The following is a 16,504-nucleotide window of genomic DNA, read 5'->3' on the forward strand; positions in this document are numbered from 1 at the left end:
CTAGCAAACTTCCTTAGCACCTTAGCTAGGACCCCTGGGAGGGAACAGGGAGAAGATGGGTTGGAAATCATCTCCCTTGGATCAAAGCAGTCTGGTGTCCTGTCTAAAGTTTGTCCCTGGCTCCTCCAGTATGGGTTAATTGTTGCTGACCAGGCTCTGGCCCTTCCATGCACTGATAAGAAGGTGAGGAGGAAGGGTCCTGGCTTCTTTCCTTGGTACTTCACAGAATCACAGAATCTTAGGGGTTGGAAGGGATCTCGAAAGATCATCTAATCCAACCCCCCTGCCAGAGCAGGGTCACCTAGAGCACATCACACAGGAACGTGTCCAGGCGGGTTTTGAATGTCTCCAGTGAAGGAGACTTGTAGCTGAGATGCAGAAGGGGACTCTCTTGGTTTGCTTTTCCCCTTGCCTATGGTTGAATATCTGTTGATGTTTGCTAAACAAGAGCGCCAGTGGCAGAGGAATTAGAAGAAATCCCTTCTTAATTGGAAACAGTGAGTTTGTGTATTTTTTCAGTTGTCTATTTTAGGCCTTGTAAAATTAAAGTTATTAACTGTAATGCAGTGGTTTCCAGATTCCCACAGCCCTTTACAATAGCAGGGAAATTCATCCCAGGTCACTGGGAGCCTTTAATGAATACATTAAGGCTTATTATTAAAATAAAGTACTTGCAGCTTTATGGGAGACATCTGGCAAGGATGCTTGTCTCTCTGAAGACAGCACGGCTCCTTGAGTGTCCTCTCCCAGCGTGCACCATGTCTTGCCCTGGCAGAGGCTTTCAGAAGAAGTTCTCTGCACAAGGATTCCCATAGGTGGATCTGGGAGACAGAGGACCTTTGCTGGATGCAATGGAGGGTGGTTGTACCAGACCTGTCCCTGTGATTGCTTCCAGAGCCAACCAACCCCTTGCTGGTGCTGCAGGTACTGGTGAGCCCTGCAGGGATGCTTGTGCTCAGCACAGCAGTTGCACCAGGGTAAAGCTTCATCATTCACCAATGTGATGTGCAGGCAGAGCTGTGCCTGGGCTAATCCCAAGTAGAAGGAAAGGAGACTGGGCAGAAACAGCTAACCTGGGTGCAGGCAGGTCAGCTCAGAGCCAGCTGTTGGCCAGCTGTGCTCACCCAAAGCCCTGAGCTAGCAGGGTGCCGCATCTGGTAAGTGGCTTCATCTCGCATGGTGTGAGCTCACTGGTGTGGCTGCACCCATGCAACATCTCCATCCTGCATGGGTACATCCTAAAACAACCCTTGGCATTGCATGGAAAGCAGGAAGCCAAATTTCTGGGGTTTAGGGCCATAAAGCTCCCTGGCCCAATGCTAATGGGAGCAGGTAACTTGCAGCTGGAGCGTTGGTGTCCCAATGATCACAACCCGCAGCCAGGGAGGCTGCAGAGGGGTCTGGAACAGCCTGTGATCTTATCACTGCTTTATCTCTATCCAGGCTTGATCCTGGCAGAAAGCAGGGCCACGTGGCAGTAATTGCCTTAGGAAAACAAACTAATCTCCAAAGGGACAGAGAGCAGCTGTTGGGCTATCAGTGCTATCAGGGATATGGATGTGGCTTGCCAGCTTGCAGCACCGGACTGCTTTACTGCCAGGGCCAGGCAGGGGGTGGAGGGGGCACAAAGGGGATAAAAATAAGTTTGGGCTGCCAGATGGGTCTGAGGGAGTGTTTGTCATGGCATGACCTGCCCAATGTTACCTGTCCTTCTCTGCCAAGGAGCCCTTCACTTGCCAGAAGGTTTGTGAAATGTGGTCTGGTGGATCAGGTGTAGGAGTGGGGAGAGCTGTGTTTAACTCACTGACTTAGAAAGATCCAGGTTTAACCCTATCACCATCTGCCCTGATGTCTCCTCTGTGCTCCTTGTCTACTTAAGCAGTGGCTTTGCAGAGCTTCCTCTGAATGTGCTTCATGCAAGTCTTGCTTTGTACCCCAGGCACCCAAAACCCACTGCTGACTGCAGCTGAGCCATGGGGTGTTTGCCTATTCCAGGGCTGGGCTTGCCCTCCCTTCCCACCCCTCTCCCACCTCTTCAGCCTGAGCTGGTGGCTTCAGAGAGGCTCTTGGAGATGAATTTGGAGATTGGGCTGCAGCAGAAGGAACCTCCCTGTGCACCTCTTTCCCAAATTTGCAAGATAGAGGAAACATCCAGTGGTCAGGCTGGTTTTGAGCTGAGTGTCTCCTGTGGAGCTAATAGCAAAAAATAAATTACAAGGATCCTGTAACTGTTGTGCTTGGCCCCCCAGACCTCTCCTCTGTGCCTGGATCAGCAGCCCAGGAGATCTGGCACAGCCATGTGGTGAAACCCTACCAGGAGATGGGGATTCCCCACCAAATTCTGACTGAGCATGAGCATCTTTGGGGTAGTGGAAGGAGGAGAGGAAAGCAAATGGTAGAGGCAGGTCAGCCTCACAGGTTGCACGAGTCCCCTCTTCCCAACAAGCTGAATCAAGCCCCTGGCTTCAAATAAGCCCAAATTTAGGGAAGGCTAAAATCCAGCTCTGAAGTGTCTGGCTTCAACCCAACACAAACATTATTGTTGTTTCTGGATTATGTAGTTTAACAGAAAAGAAAATCCTATCGTTAAGTAATGCCAACAAGATACACACTTGTGTCTTGTATTTAATCTGTCCTATGAACTCTACTAAGGTTCCAATCAAGATGGACTTTAAAAAAAAAAAAAGGCCCAGAATTACACAGCTCCCCAAAGTTTTCCTGAGAATAATTTTTTGCCATGTTCCAGCCCAGCAGTTAATTAAGACTTCTATTAAATGCTGACAGGCACTTGATAATGTTATATATTGCAGCAGGCTCTGTTTGTGGTGTTATAATTATGGCAGTAAAACAGTTTCTGTTATAGCCCTTCTTTTCATAAGCTAATAACTTTTGAAAACATTCACTTTTCAGGTTGAAATTTTTGCATGCCTGGCCTTTACCCAGTGGGGATATTTTTTATTTTTTTTTTAAACTCTGAGCAAAATCCATCTAGTCCTCTTTGAGTTATGAAATAGAGGGGGAGGAAAAAAAATGAGCACTTTTTTCAGTGGGAATATAGGTGGGGAAAAAAGCTAATGACATGATTTTTCTCAATAGATGGATAGCAAAAGCATGTGATACCTGATGCTTGATTTGGAAATTGCTAGGGTGGGCTTTGTAGAGTGTCTGGGTCAGATCCTTATCTCTGACTTGATGAAACCAATGGCAGAGCCTCAAGAGAATCCAGTTGTCACCCATGAGAGGTAGCTCTTGGTTGCAGGTTAACAATAGAGGTTGGTAATTAACAACTCTCCTTCTGGCAGCATTTTTGAGGTATTGACAGTGTTTCTCATCTCTCCTAGGGATGAAGAGTCAGTTGTGAAAAATTTTGTGAAGTAAAAAACCAAAGGGTAAGATCTTTTTAGGTCAATGAAAATATTTTTCTTTGATAATTTCAAGCTTCCTGTTTTGTTAGGCTTTTTCCTACAAGCAGCCTAATTCTGAAGAGAAAAGACCTTTTCAACTAAAATCCAGGGATATGGCACTGAAGGAAATGTAAAAGCCAAATATTTGGACAATTTGGAAGTGTGTGTCAGTTTTTGTCAAGTTGAAACAACAGTTTGAACCACCCTTGCTTGTGAAAAGATAAATGGGCATTTTCCCACCAGCTCCCCTCCCTTTCCCAAGCCTGTTGCTCTGGGAGCTTCCCAGCTGGCCCATGTTAGATGGTGGGTAAGATGCAGCAATGGGCCAAATGAGATGGAACTACATTGGCAGGAGCAACTTGAACCACTCTAAGACTTCAGTGGGTTCCTGACTTTAATTGTTCCAGGGCAAAAGCCTTGTCCTCCTTCCCAGCCACCACCACTGGGATCCCTCAAGAAGGACTTCAACATCCCTTAAAGGTATTGAAGATACAGATGAACCTCTACTGCAACCTTCAAAAGCATCTAGGATGAGTATGTCTACCTCCTGATGGGGCCTTTAACCACACTGGAAAGTGGTATTTAGGCTCTTAAATTGTTTCTGTGCTCTTGAAAAACACTTGTAGTCCTCCTTGGGGCTTGTTCTTAGTCATCAGCCACAGTTAAGGAAAGACAGACAGCAGCAGTATCCAGTGGGAGTACAGCTGGAGAGGGATGCCTTTGCAGCCTCATGTCACTTGATGTGCTGGGCTGTTTTTCCAGTAGAGCTAAAAGAAAAGGTGTCCTGGAGAGGGATGTGGGGGATGAATGGGGGCACCCACCTACCAAAGTGGAGAGGTTTATCCCTGAGAGGTGGCAATGCACTTTGTCAGTGCTGATGAGTGATAAAGCAGAAGTAAATCAGCCACTCTTAAGCTCCTGGTTTTCAGCAGTGGATCAAGGGGACATCTAGACTGCAAACATGTGGCAGTTACACCTTGGTTTTTTTTTCTTCTGTGAAATGGGGCACTGACTGCTAATCTTGGTTCCATGCTTATATACAGCTTAAAATTCCCCGGTGACGGCTGCAGGGAGTTTCCAAAGACCGGCTGGGTTTTCTGCAGCTCCTCTACTAAGCTGCAGCAGAAGAGATGACCAGCTATGACCATCTGCGTGGCAGCTACAGGTGGGTCTGCAGCCTCTGCTGCCTTGTATGAGCTGGCTTTCCCCTCCACTGTGCCCCTGTGTGGGAGTGCAGAGGGACCAGTGCCCTCCCCAACACGCTGTTCGTAACCCCTGGCTGGCCTGCCTGCTTTCTTCGGCGCATGGTGGGAGCTCACTTGGCTCTGGTGAGAAGCCATGTCTTGACACTGATATAATCAAAATCCAAATATCACTGGAGGAAGCTTATCTACAAACATGCCTCGCTCTGGAGCCAGCACCTCCAGTGCAGGCCCAATGCCCAAGGCAGTGCCAGGAAGGTTTGAGTGGATGGTGCTGAATAAGTCAGCTAAAAACAATAGCACATAGGGATGCTGCTGAGACATGGAAAAAAAGTTAGAGCTGGAAAAATCTGCTTTGTCTGTCAAACCCAAGGGTCTTCACTGACCTGGACCCTTTGTTTTCAGGTTTTCCTCCCTGGGGCTTTCCCAGAGGGCTGTCCTGTCAAATACCCTCGCTGGGGTTGTTCCAGCAGTTCCAAGGAGCCCCAAAATAGAGTCAATGGAAATCTTTTTCGGTGTAGCAGACCCAGTGTGTGACCTTGCTGAGCACTGGAACCAAGGGGGATGTAGGCTGCTAGGTAGAACTTGAGCCAAGTTGCACATGCCAGAAAAAAATAAGAGAAAAATGCTTCATTGATTTAAAAATATATCAGAAATGCTTAGAACTGCTGTTCATGTTATTGAGTTGAGAAAAAATGGGATAAGCAAAGCGGGATCAGCAGGTAGAAAATTACACCAGGGCCACTCTTGTTGAGGAAGGTTTCACTCATGGAGTGAAATTTTGAAAAGACTTGTGAACACTGTAAACATATGGGGTAAAACATATTGCAAGTGTGGGACAGTGGAAGGGAGGAGCTGCAAAAGGAAGAATATCACCAATGTCACATTAGGTGTCATCAAAGGTTTCTCGTGTCCATCCACATGCAGCAGTGGCTCCTTGGGGATGGAGCATGTATGCTGTGATCCTTAGAGCCAAGGGTTGCATCTGGCCTGCAGTTTTCAGGTAGTTCCCAACAGATCAGCCTTCCTCAAGTGTGAATCCATTCCTCCTTCATCCATCCACGCCATCCTGTGGAGTCATGTATGATGGGACCCTGTGTCAGTAGCAAACAGCCTGTGGTTTTTTTGTGTCAATGGCAGTGGCACGGTGCTAATTTTCAACTTTGTACCCCAAATTCCCCATAGAAATGGAGGAACCTTCGACCAGTGCTGTTCATGATGGTTCTTGGTGCACTCGAAGGGGGTTTGTTGCTGGGCACTTATCCCTGCAGCGGCATCAGGGAGCTGGGCTGCTTACAAAGAGCTCACTGGGCATCTCTCAAGTATGTGGCTGGCGCTGCTCCATGCAGTTGGGTCCAGACTTCCTTGCTCCCCACTGATCTGCTCCCTCCACCCCAATTGTTTTTCCAGACTGCGGCAATAATCGAATGTGCAGAGGTGGTGGGACGTGGATGTGTATCTGAGCCCCGCTTGTCTTCAGTACCCTAGTGTGCTTTTGGGGGGAGGGAAGAAGAGAAGGAGAGGAGGGCTTTTATCCTTTTTTTTTTTAGAAAGCAGGAACATGGGATGTACATTAGGCTTCCTTCTCCAGAGAGTACTGCTGCATTTTGCCTCTCAAGCCATGCCTCGACGCACGCCCCTCCCTGCGCATTCCAGCACAAACCCCTTTTGTTCGCTGCCCTCAGCCAATATCCAGGCAGCAACAGCAGCCCAGATGTTCCCTATCAAACTCAGAGCCATGCCAACAAACTTTGGCACACATGAAAGTGTGCAGAGGAATGGGCCTCCGCAAATACCTTTTTTTTTTTTCTCCTCCACCCTCCCATTCCTGCAAGTATTTTTAAATGTTAATGGCTTCCACCCTGCGACAGCCACTGGGGGGGCTGCCAAGCCGGGCTCTGGGGGTGTCTAGCAAATTAGCAGTTCAGGTATCCCCCCCCCAGCACCTCGTCAGGGCTGTGCTAACCTCCAGCTCCTGCCTTGCATTTTCCCTGATGGCTTTCCAAGGATAGAGCTGATCTGGGGGTGTTTGGGGATGGGAACCTTCAGCCCAGCCAAAAGGGAGAATCCAGGCGATGCTCTGTGGGGATTTGTGGTAAATCTGTTTTCTCTAGCACTGTCAGAGCTGGTTTGTGATGACCTAGAAAAATCATAGTTAAAGATGCCACAGGGGCTGTGTGGCCCCTCTAAGCTTAGTTTTGCCACACACCCGCTGATTGGAAGGTGCATGGGAGAGCTAGTTGGGTTTTTGGCCAGCGTGGGATGTAGGTTTTGGTCATCTCTTTCTTGGGATCTTCCCTTCAGCCAATTCCCATTGCTGTCATCTGAACATTGGATCATGGTGCAGGTGGGCCACCGTGCTGCTGTCAGTGAGCTGCCAGAGATCCCCAGCACACATCAGGGCAGACCAGGAGCCAAGGAACAGTGTGGCCAGTTCTCAGCACAACAAACTGGAATTGAGCTGGCTTTGGCTATGTGTGGATGGGTGAGTGCACACTTGAAAACCTTCCTCTGTCTGTGTGTGCAACGTATCTACTTCTGCTGAGTCAAACAATCTCAAGGCTGTGCACGCATATGCTTCCATGGAAGAGCTCCCTAGCATGTAAATGTGATTAAAAGCTGCTGCAGGCAGGAGCTGGCTGTGTATATATGCACTCCTGTGCAGGCTCAGATGTTTCTCTTCCCATCTCAAATGGCAGAGCCAGGTCCCACCTCCCCTGCTTCACCACTGAACCCCATGCTGTCTGTGTCAGATTTGGTGCCCACTGCCCTGACCTTGGAGAGATGGTCTCAGGCAGATGCCAAGCCTGTGCTTGCTGAAGCAAGCAAAGGCCATTTCTGCTTAGAAGATCCATTGTCATCTCATCTAAACACAAGAAGCCCATTTGTTTCAGCACCAGGGCTCTTCAAAGAGAACCTTGAGCACATTTTTTCCTTCTGCTATAATGGTAGCAATGTATTTTTTCACTCCTTTCTCACATTGTAAAGACTGAAGCATTTTTGTTCAAATTTAAAAATTAGAAAAAAAATCCCATTTGGATGAAGACCAGGCCTTGCAAACTTTCCACAAAGGGTGGTGAACCTTTCTCCAGAGCAGTGGGCTTATCTGAAATCATGTCAATGCATGTGCCAAGATTTCCATACTGGAAAAAGACCCTTGTCAGAGTTTTGCACAGGAAGGGATGGCATGAGCCATTGCACGGTAAATTTGGCTATGAGATGAGGAGGCAGACGAGGTCCCAGGGGAGGGAGAACATTTCCAGCCTGAAGTTGAACAGGGATGAAGCAATAGTTGCAGAGAGGTTCAGAGAAACAACCAGATGTGCACACGATAGCCAGCACCATGGAAGGGAGAGAAAATGGGTTTGCACAATCCAAGTGCAGGAGTCAACTCTGCCTACAAAGATGTGCTCTGTGGGCAGCAGCTACAGCTGCTATGGATGGGCCTGACTGGGTGACCTGGGCTAAATGAGGGCAGGGACCATTTTCAGAGATCCTCCCAGACTTGTGTCTCTTGCAGTGGTGACAGGGATGCTGGAAAGACCAAGTCAGCTACACCCTCTGTATCCTTGTCCTGGCCATGGGCCTTAGAAAATAAATGTAACCTTGGAGGCAATGTTAATACAAAAATAGTGGGGGAAAAAATGGTCTGAACTGATGGAAAACCCCTCTCTGAGGGGAGAGAAGGGGAAAGTGAGATTGTGGTTATGTTTTCAGGAAGGATTTGTAGGGACTTTCTAGAAAGCAGAAGAAACTGAGTGCCAGTCCTTGGTCCCCTCCTTTAAAACAATAATAAAAACCCAAAAAAACCTCCATAGCCCTTAAATTATCTTATTTAAAAATAAAAAATTAAGAGGTAGTTATCATTTCACATATGGTCTGGTTTAAATCCTGGGAGCAACATGGTCCCTGAGATCTAACCTGTTGGAGCAGATCCCTGCTGTGTTCAAAGGCAATGGAGAACCCTTGAATTTGCTTTCAAACTTGGGCTGGGGTTGCTAAGGTTTTTGAAGCCCTAAGCAAGAGGAGGATCTCTTTTCATAACCAAGCAGTTTGTGGGAAAAATATATTGGTATATTTGCATGCAGGGAAAAGTCTGGGATGTGAGGCAAGTCTCTCCAGATGCTTGCTGGAGTGTTTTGTGGCTTGTGCAGAAAGGCTGCAATCTTTGGGGCTTTATATAAAACCTGGAGGACAAAGGTCCTCTTTGTAAGCACAGACACCATCAGATTCCTTCAAATGAGGCCAATTCCAACAGTTGATCTTCATTTAACACTCCCAAAACAGATGAAAAATTGCAGACTGGATCTGACCATGTGTACTTGAGAGGGTTTTCTAGTTGCTGGTGCACAGGTGTTGCTACAGGGAGGATGCAGACATACCCTGATATATGCTGAATAATCCTGCTTTTTTGAGCTGGACAGTCCATATTGGATTAAAAGGTAGTGCCAGTAGTTCTCAAAACTCAGGAATCTGTTTGTCCTCTTCAGCTCATTTTCAGTTTCTCTGAAAGTGCATTGCTACGCTGAGCATGCGGACAGGGATTGCAGACCCTTTTCTCCTGCTAGGAGAGGAATCTGGAAACAATTACAAGCTGCTCATGCTTAATCACTTGGGTAACTCTTAAATGCCTGTCTTAATATTTTGCAGGACTGAAGATGGTATCTGAATTTTTGCAGTGTGCAGGTTACACAGCAGAGCATGGAGATTTTGACAGCTTTGCTCTACGCATGTTTCAGGGGTGTCTAGTCCTGAGGACCCCACAGCTTCTCTGAAATTCAGGTACAATTTCAATGAAAATCTAAAACGCAAAGGAAAAAAAAACAACCAGACAAAGTGTTTGCCTGATGCTCGTGCAAATTATCAGCTCAGTCATATTTTTATGAACCTTTGCTAAACCTGACCATTTGTACCTCAAACTGAACTGGAAGAGAGAATTAAATTAGTTGTTTGTTGTTTTTTTTAATTAAATCCCCTGCAAAAATGAAGGCAACCAAAATAACTCTCAAATCTGGGCTGAAGTCAGTCAATGACAAGGCAAAACAATAGAAGTCTTTTCCTTCCTTAAATATTGAAATGTTTCACTTCAGTGTTTTCAGGCTGAAGCAACTTGCTTCAGTGTAGATCACTTAGTTTGAGCCTTCTTTTTATTAAATGGACCTACATTTAAAAGGAAAAGAGTTGTGGTTTCCAGTTTGACTTTTTTTTTTTTCAAAAAAAAAGATGAAACAGTTTCCAAGCAAACCAGAACATTTTGCTACTGGTCAAAGACAACATTTTTGGTTGACCCAAAAGGAAACAAGTTTTTCTCATTGTATTAAAAGTCCTTCCTCTTCAGCTCAGGTCCAAAACCCGAATTTTCCAGCACTAGAAGAAACCAATTGCCCTTGTTTTCACCCTTCTGCTGCACTAGTAAAATTCTAATTTTGGTTGCCCCTACTTCAATCAGGGCTTGCTTTATTAACCTACCCATTTATTGCAGGCTGAGGAGATCTGTGTGGTATTGGAGTTTGCAGCCAGGATGTGGTACAGCTTTTTCTCCAGCACTCTGGGGTACCTCACCAAAGAGCTGTTCAGCCTCTCTGGCCATCAGCCTGCTTCTTTGCAGGCTTTATAGCAATAGCTCAGACCCTGCCAGTGACACAGAGACGTGGAAATCTTCCTTGGTAACATGGCCATGGTAGTCTCGTGGGTGTCAGCTGGGTGTGCAGTCATGACAGTATTTAAAAACTAAAGAAAACACTCTCTTCCCAGCCAAACTGCTGAAAAACATCTTCTACAAGAACACTGTGAAGGCAGCTACTGAGTTTTGGGGGTGGCTTTTCAAAGCCATGAAAGGAAGTTACCTACTCATGCCTCGGTGAGAGCCAAGCACTCAACAACTCAGCAATCCTTTAAAAACCTCCTCCCAGATCCAGCTTTGGCAAGTAACAGTTCTTCTCTAAGAACACCCATAAACACATGGGGTTTTACATCTTTTTTTTGCACACAAAATCAGCCATGGTATCTCAGCCTATTTGTGGTGCTGAGGGCAACCTTGTCCGACTTGGGCCTCCCCCAGACTCTCATCATGGCTGCAGGGCAGTATCAGGCAGCTGAGGGGACAGCGAGATCCTAACCCTGCACATCTGTCTTTTGTAGCTTAAGCCTTTGCAGGATGGGGAGGTGAGGCAAGCTAGTGTGTGTCTTGAAGAGCTTGTAGCTTGCCAGTCTCCAAGTGAGTTCCTCTGCCATTGGAGATGTTTGATTGTTCTTTAATATTTGTGTTACAGGCACCTCCAAGAGACCCTGAACAAGGAGGAGACTGTTATGCTGTGGGCAAGACTCCATGGAGAAATGCTCAACATGTTCCCACAAGGACACAGGAAAGGTGAGGGTGCAGCTTATTTTACAAATAGGTGGGTTTTGTCACACGTCCTCCTTTGGCATTGAATGCATGACTCCCTGAGGGTCACCAGCACTGCACTGGCAGAAGGAACTTGTCTCATCCCAACTTGCTGAGTTGCAGTGGAGTTGAGCTAGTGAGAGGTGAGGAGACAGCATCCTCCAGCATGTGGCTTGTGTAGCTGAAAGGAGTTACATGAACTGGCCCTAGCACACCTTGGATTCAGCTGTCACATCAGTTGTTTGGCACTTTATGGTAACAACGTTATTTTCACAGCATGTAACACTCTTTTGCAAATACATACCATAAGCACTGCTGGCTCCTGGGTTTGGCAACCCTCTGTCCTTCTGTCTTGCCATGAAAAGATGATGATTTCCCAGAGGGACTTTTGCAGAGGTGACAGGAGCTACACAGCTGGCGGGTTCCAGGAGTGGTACAGCTGGTGGTGCAGGTGTACGAGCCTCTGAGAAGGGTGATGGGACTGGGACAGCAGCAGGAAGAGGTGGGAATGGTGTGGGGAGCATCACAGTCATGGAAACAAGGCTGGGAAGAGGGGTCAGGAGATGCCCGGTTCCTAGTCAACACACCCCAATGGGATGTGGATGATCTTGAATGGGCAAACAAAAATGATTCAGCAAAGCAAGGTAAAAAATGTTGCACAGCAGCCTGCACCCCTGGGGCGTCTGTGGGTCCCAATCTCCTCTAGAACCTGTGTGGAGATCCACACATCCAAGATCAACAAAAATCATATCTTGTCCCAAGACAGCATTGACCTTTCTTCTGCCCTGCCCCGCACAGGTGTATTGTAAAATTACCTAGTGTTGGACACACTCTGGTGGTGTTCAAGTTCTCCACTTTTTATTGCCCTAACTGCTAGGAAACCAGTCCTCATCATCTTGCTTTCTTCTTCACCTATCCACCATGGACACTGAAAACACGTTGCCCCTGACTATACAGCTGCATTTTATATATATTTAAAGACTTTTATCATGTCTTCTCTCCTATCCAGACTAAACAACTGCACTTCATTCACTTCAGCATTTAACAACAATAAGTTTGTTTAATGAAAATTCAGTTTGTTTAGTGCAGGGGTTCTAATCACTCATGCCATGCCAAAGATAACAAACATTGAGCAAATTTCTCTTCAAATCTCTAGTTTTATCAACTGTTTTGACAGTTAGAATATAATTTTTACACAAATGGTTAGAATTAAAGCGATTGCTTTCTAATTTTTCTGTATGAATGTTTGAATTATGACTTACATTAAGCAACACAATTGGAAGTATTATAGAACTGTCATGAAGTATTTAACCATGCTTTTAAAAAGTGTTCTTTTAAAGATATTTAAAAACTATTTAGAAAGTATCTTGTTTAAGTCATTAGCTGCAAAAATATTTCTTTAGCTATATGAAAATATATATAAATAATTGCTCATTTCCACTTGTTTTACTGCTCAGCTCTGTTTTTGCCATCCAAAGTGGTAAATTTATAATATTCAGGATATTTCTGGTCAGGATGAATATCTTATTTTTTACCAGCTTTTTCCTTAAGGTGCTTTTATTTAGCCAGCTTTTAATCCTAGGTTACTTTTTTAAATTCAAACATCTTAACATGAGGAATTACTACGGAATATTTTTGTGTGTATGGAAAATAGTCTTAGATAGTCTCAGGGAGGAGAGGAAAAAGGACCCAAAAATGTCAGTTAAAATGCTTTTTTTAAAAAAAATAAGAAAAAAGGAAATGTTTGTATTGGGTGCTGAGCTTTCTCTTGGTTCAGATTTTATTTTCTGAATGCTGAACTTATCTTAAGGAAAAATCTCAAAAGCTGAAACACAAAAACACGGGGTGGGGACCTTAAAAGCTGAGATGCTTTGAGGCTCAGTTTCAAAGCAAACACATCACTGCAATGAGAAGTGTCCTGGAAACACAGGCTGCTCTCCCCACCCTGCTCTGTTTGCCACCAGTCCCACTTGGGATGCACAGACAAGCGTGTTTAGCCGTGGCAGAGTGAGGAGCCCCTGAGCCTGTGGGAACATCTCTCCTCCCCCAGTTTTGGCTGCTGACAGCCCTGGGGACTCTCAGGAAGGAGGAAGCAGTGTCTGCGTGTCTGGCTGGGGACTTTGCAGCCTGCTGGGATCCATGGCAAAGATCGAACTGATTTCTGTAGCCCTGCATCCCATGCCCTCTCATTGCATTGGGACTTTCTTCTTCAGCCCAGCCCCACTGGTGCCATAGGCAGCTCTGCAGCATCCCCCAAGGAGAGGAGCAAAATCTGCTGGGAACCCTGTGAGGATGTGTCCCCTCTTTCACTGGGATTTGAGAAGCAAAACTGGGATCTTTCAAAGTAAAATAGCTGTGGTTTCAAACCATGGCCTTAGCCCAGGGGTCAGGAAGTTACCCTCAAGGTCCCTGTGAAAGAAAACTCAGAGGAAGCGAGGGTCACAGCCTTAAATGTGCTACACAGGAGTCTGCCTCTCCACTGGACATTGTATAAAGATCCACAAATCAAAAGACATTGAAAACCATTGGGTTTGATGGTTTAAAAAGCAGGTTTCCAATGCAGTGGGGCTTTTACTTGCTTTAAGTGAATTTTGGTTTTGCTCTAAGAAATTCTTACAAACTGAAGGTTGTTTTGGTCCCAGAACTGAGAATGGTGACTTAATCCCAGATACCAGGCAGCTAAGGGGAGTGGAAGCTGGGGAGACAGAATAATGCCATCTTTTTAAATTGTTTTCTCACTTCAGCATGACAGTAATTCATTTTACAGTGGAAACACTGCTTCCTCAGAATATATTTGCATTTTTACATCAATTCTCAAGGAAGCCCATTGTAGTATGGGTGGCAACTGCAGGACACAGGGCTGTGGCTCAGTGGACACGGTGGCTCTTCCTAAACCAGTCTGGTTTGTGTGCTGGTAAAAGGTGGGATGGTATTGACATTGACATAGTCTGATAGATCTTTATTTTTTTTCATTAGAAAGGGAAATAAGACTTAAGAAGTTTTGGCTGTAGGGTTTTCTCCAGACCTCTTGAATTGTATGTTAAAGTCCTTGGGAGCTCGTGACAGGGTCTGAAACACAAGCGGAAAGGAAACTGTCCTTCCCTATACGTGTCTTTCCCTGTCTCACTTCAGGGCTCAATCTTACTGGGAAAATGTTTCTTAGTGTGTTACTGCAGCAGTGTGGAGAGTGGTGAGCACAATCAGGTTAAAAATATTAATTTGTGTCAGGGAGCCCCTTGTTGGAAGAGCTTATTTGGCTCTTAAAATACCCAAAAAGTTTTCAGCGTGAACTAAACCGATGCAAATTGAAGTTATGTCCTGGTACAAATTGCATCTGTCCTGGGTTGAAATGTCATCTGAGGTCTGACCCTGAGGTCTGACCTGGAGAGTCCAATTTGCCAGCCAATGATGACATTTCCACACTGATTTGGGAACTGCAGAGAAAGAGATGTGTTTTTGTGATCTGTTGCCACTCACCGCTGCTGGAGCCGGGAGACTCCAGGCTAGTTAGAGCAAGAGAAAATGGATGTGGCAGTCATGGAGATCTCCAGGTCTGCTATCATCTCTCTTCCAAAGAGGGGATGGAAAAGGAGGTTTCTATTTTCTCTTTGTCTGGCCTGTATTGTAGGAATGTTTGCTTGGAAAATACTTCATTCCTTCGTGGCAAATGTTCAGTGCCATGTTATGCTCACAGAGCTGTAATCAGCTGGAGAACACAACTAGGCTCCATTTTTAAAATCTGCTGTTGGTAAGTGCCCTGTGAAATTACTTCACTGCATTATAATTGTTCCTGGAGAAAGCCAGCCCAAAGGGCTGGTAATTAAACTTTGGGCTTATGGAAACTGTAAAAATGGATTGCTGCTTTGCCTATAGCATTATAGTTAACAACTCAGAAGTCTTTATACTTTTTCTATAAAACACATAGGAGTTTTATGCCTGGAATATCTGTGGCAGTAAAGTGAATATGGTGCTTCATTTGTGTTTGTAGCATTAAAACTTGGAAGAGAAGAAAATATGAGGGGTCAAGAATGAGATCTGGTGTGTGTACTGCATGAAGCACATTTGGCTGCTGTCTGTAGGTTTGGTACAGCCCATTACAGTGATGTAGACAACCAGGACATATTTAGATTACTCATTCCTATACAGGCATCTAACAGGGAATGAGGTGCCTACACCTTGCTGTGGGGCTGGCCAATGCTGGTTCACTGTCAAATTCAAGCTGATGCCTGGTTCTGCTGTCTGGACTCCCTGGAATTTGGAGAGCATTTGAGTCAAGGCTGGATTATGGTTCTTGTTCAGATCTCTTCTGTGCTCAGTAAGGTTTGCTGGAGGGAGCTGTAATCACATTGAAGGGCTGCTTGAGAAAGCTGTAATCCCACTAAAGGGCCACCCCTCAGCTCCAGGTTTACCCAGGATTGAAATAACAAAGCCCTGCTTGTCTGTCACCACCTCTGCTTGGTATGGAGAGGCCTTACAGCTAAACTCAGGGTGAAAAATGGTGGCAATTCTGTTTCCCAAAAGCCCCACCCGATGAGAAGCACTGCACCCCTGCCAGCCAGTGGCAGGGCAGGGCCAGCCCTGCTGCTCCTGTGGGCTGGTATTTATGGGACACGTTAGTCACGCAGGAGCTGCTAGAAGCGCTGCTGCCATAAATCACAAAGTCATACGTGGTCATCAAGTTGTGAGTTTGCTCAGGGAGGCAGCAGTACTTGAGAGCTTGACTAATCCCTTACAGATTGGAAACAGGGATGTGGTTAGGCACTGAAAATTGTCCCCGTTTTATTGCTAATGATGCATTATCTAAGCCTCCAGTCCCCTGAATGGCTTCAGCTAAACCAGGGCTTGTGCCCTCGTGTTCCCCCTGGCTTTGCCCCCATGGGAGGTGTAAGTTCATCTGCAAGACCCAACAGGCTGAGCAGCCACCGTAGATGGGTGGAAAAATCTGTGGATGGAGAAAAATGCTGTTTGTTTTCCTGGCTACTGTATCACTGTACCATGCAGGATCCTGTCAGTTTATACCTAGAGAAGCACACGTGTGCATCCTTCCAATAGTCGAAGCAGACCTTCAGAAACACCAACAGGGGCAAAATAACAGCCTTTCTTGTAGATTTCCTCACTAACTGAGGAGAGCACCTCTCAGAGCAGTGTCCCTGCTCACAGCACCCCAAAGCCATGCCCTCAACACCCCACAGATGCTGCTCCCGATGCGCTGCAGCAGGTGCCTCATCCGCTCTTCTACCTCCCTAATTCCAACTTATAAATGACCCGGGGAGTCCTGGCGGGGGTCCCTGAAACCTGCTTCCTTGGGGAGCAGCTCCTCCTCTTCATTTCCGCCTGATGAGCTGGAGCTCTCGGAGCTTTTTAGGCCATGACATTCCCAGGAGCTCCTGGGATGTGCCACCACCAGCCCGGCTCTCCCTGCTGCCTCGGGCAGGGCAGCCCGGCGGCCGAGGGGCTGCTGGGGGCGGCCTCCGGGCCCCCTCCAGCCCTGACCGGCCCCGCTCCCTCCCGCC

General features: G+C 46.3%; 1 protein-coding gene across 1 annotated transcript in view; it reads left to right on the forward strand.

The window, feature by feature from the left end:
* Nucleotides 1-4,544: 4,544 nt before the first annotated feature.
* GORAB (golgin, RAB6-interacting) overlaps nucleotides 4,545-16,504 on the forward strand; it is a 19,679-nt gene continuing 7,719 nt past the window's right edge. Inside the window, exon 1 of the mRNA XM_009999712.1 lies at nucleotides 4,545-4,569. Within this exon, the coding sequence (XP_009998014.1) occupies nucleotides 4,545-4,569 (25 nt within the window). The remainder of the gene's footprint in view (nucleotides 4,570-16,504) is intronic.

Source organism: Chaetura pelagica, unplaced genomic scaffold, assembly GCF_000747805.2.
Source record: "Chaetura pelagica isolate M959 unplaced genomic scaffold, ChaPel_1.0 scaffold656, whole genome shotgun sequence".
NCBI classification, from domain to species: domain Eukaryota; kingdom Metazoa; phylum Chordata; class Aves; order Apodiformes; family Apodidae; genus Chaetura; species Chaetura pelagica.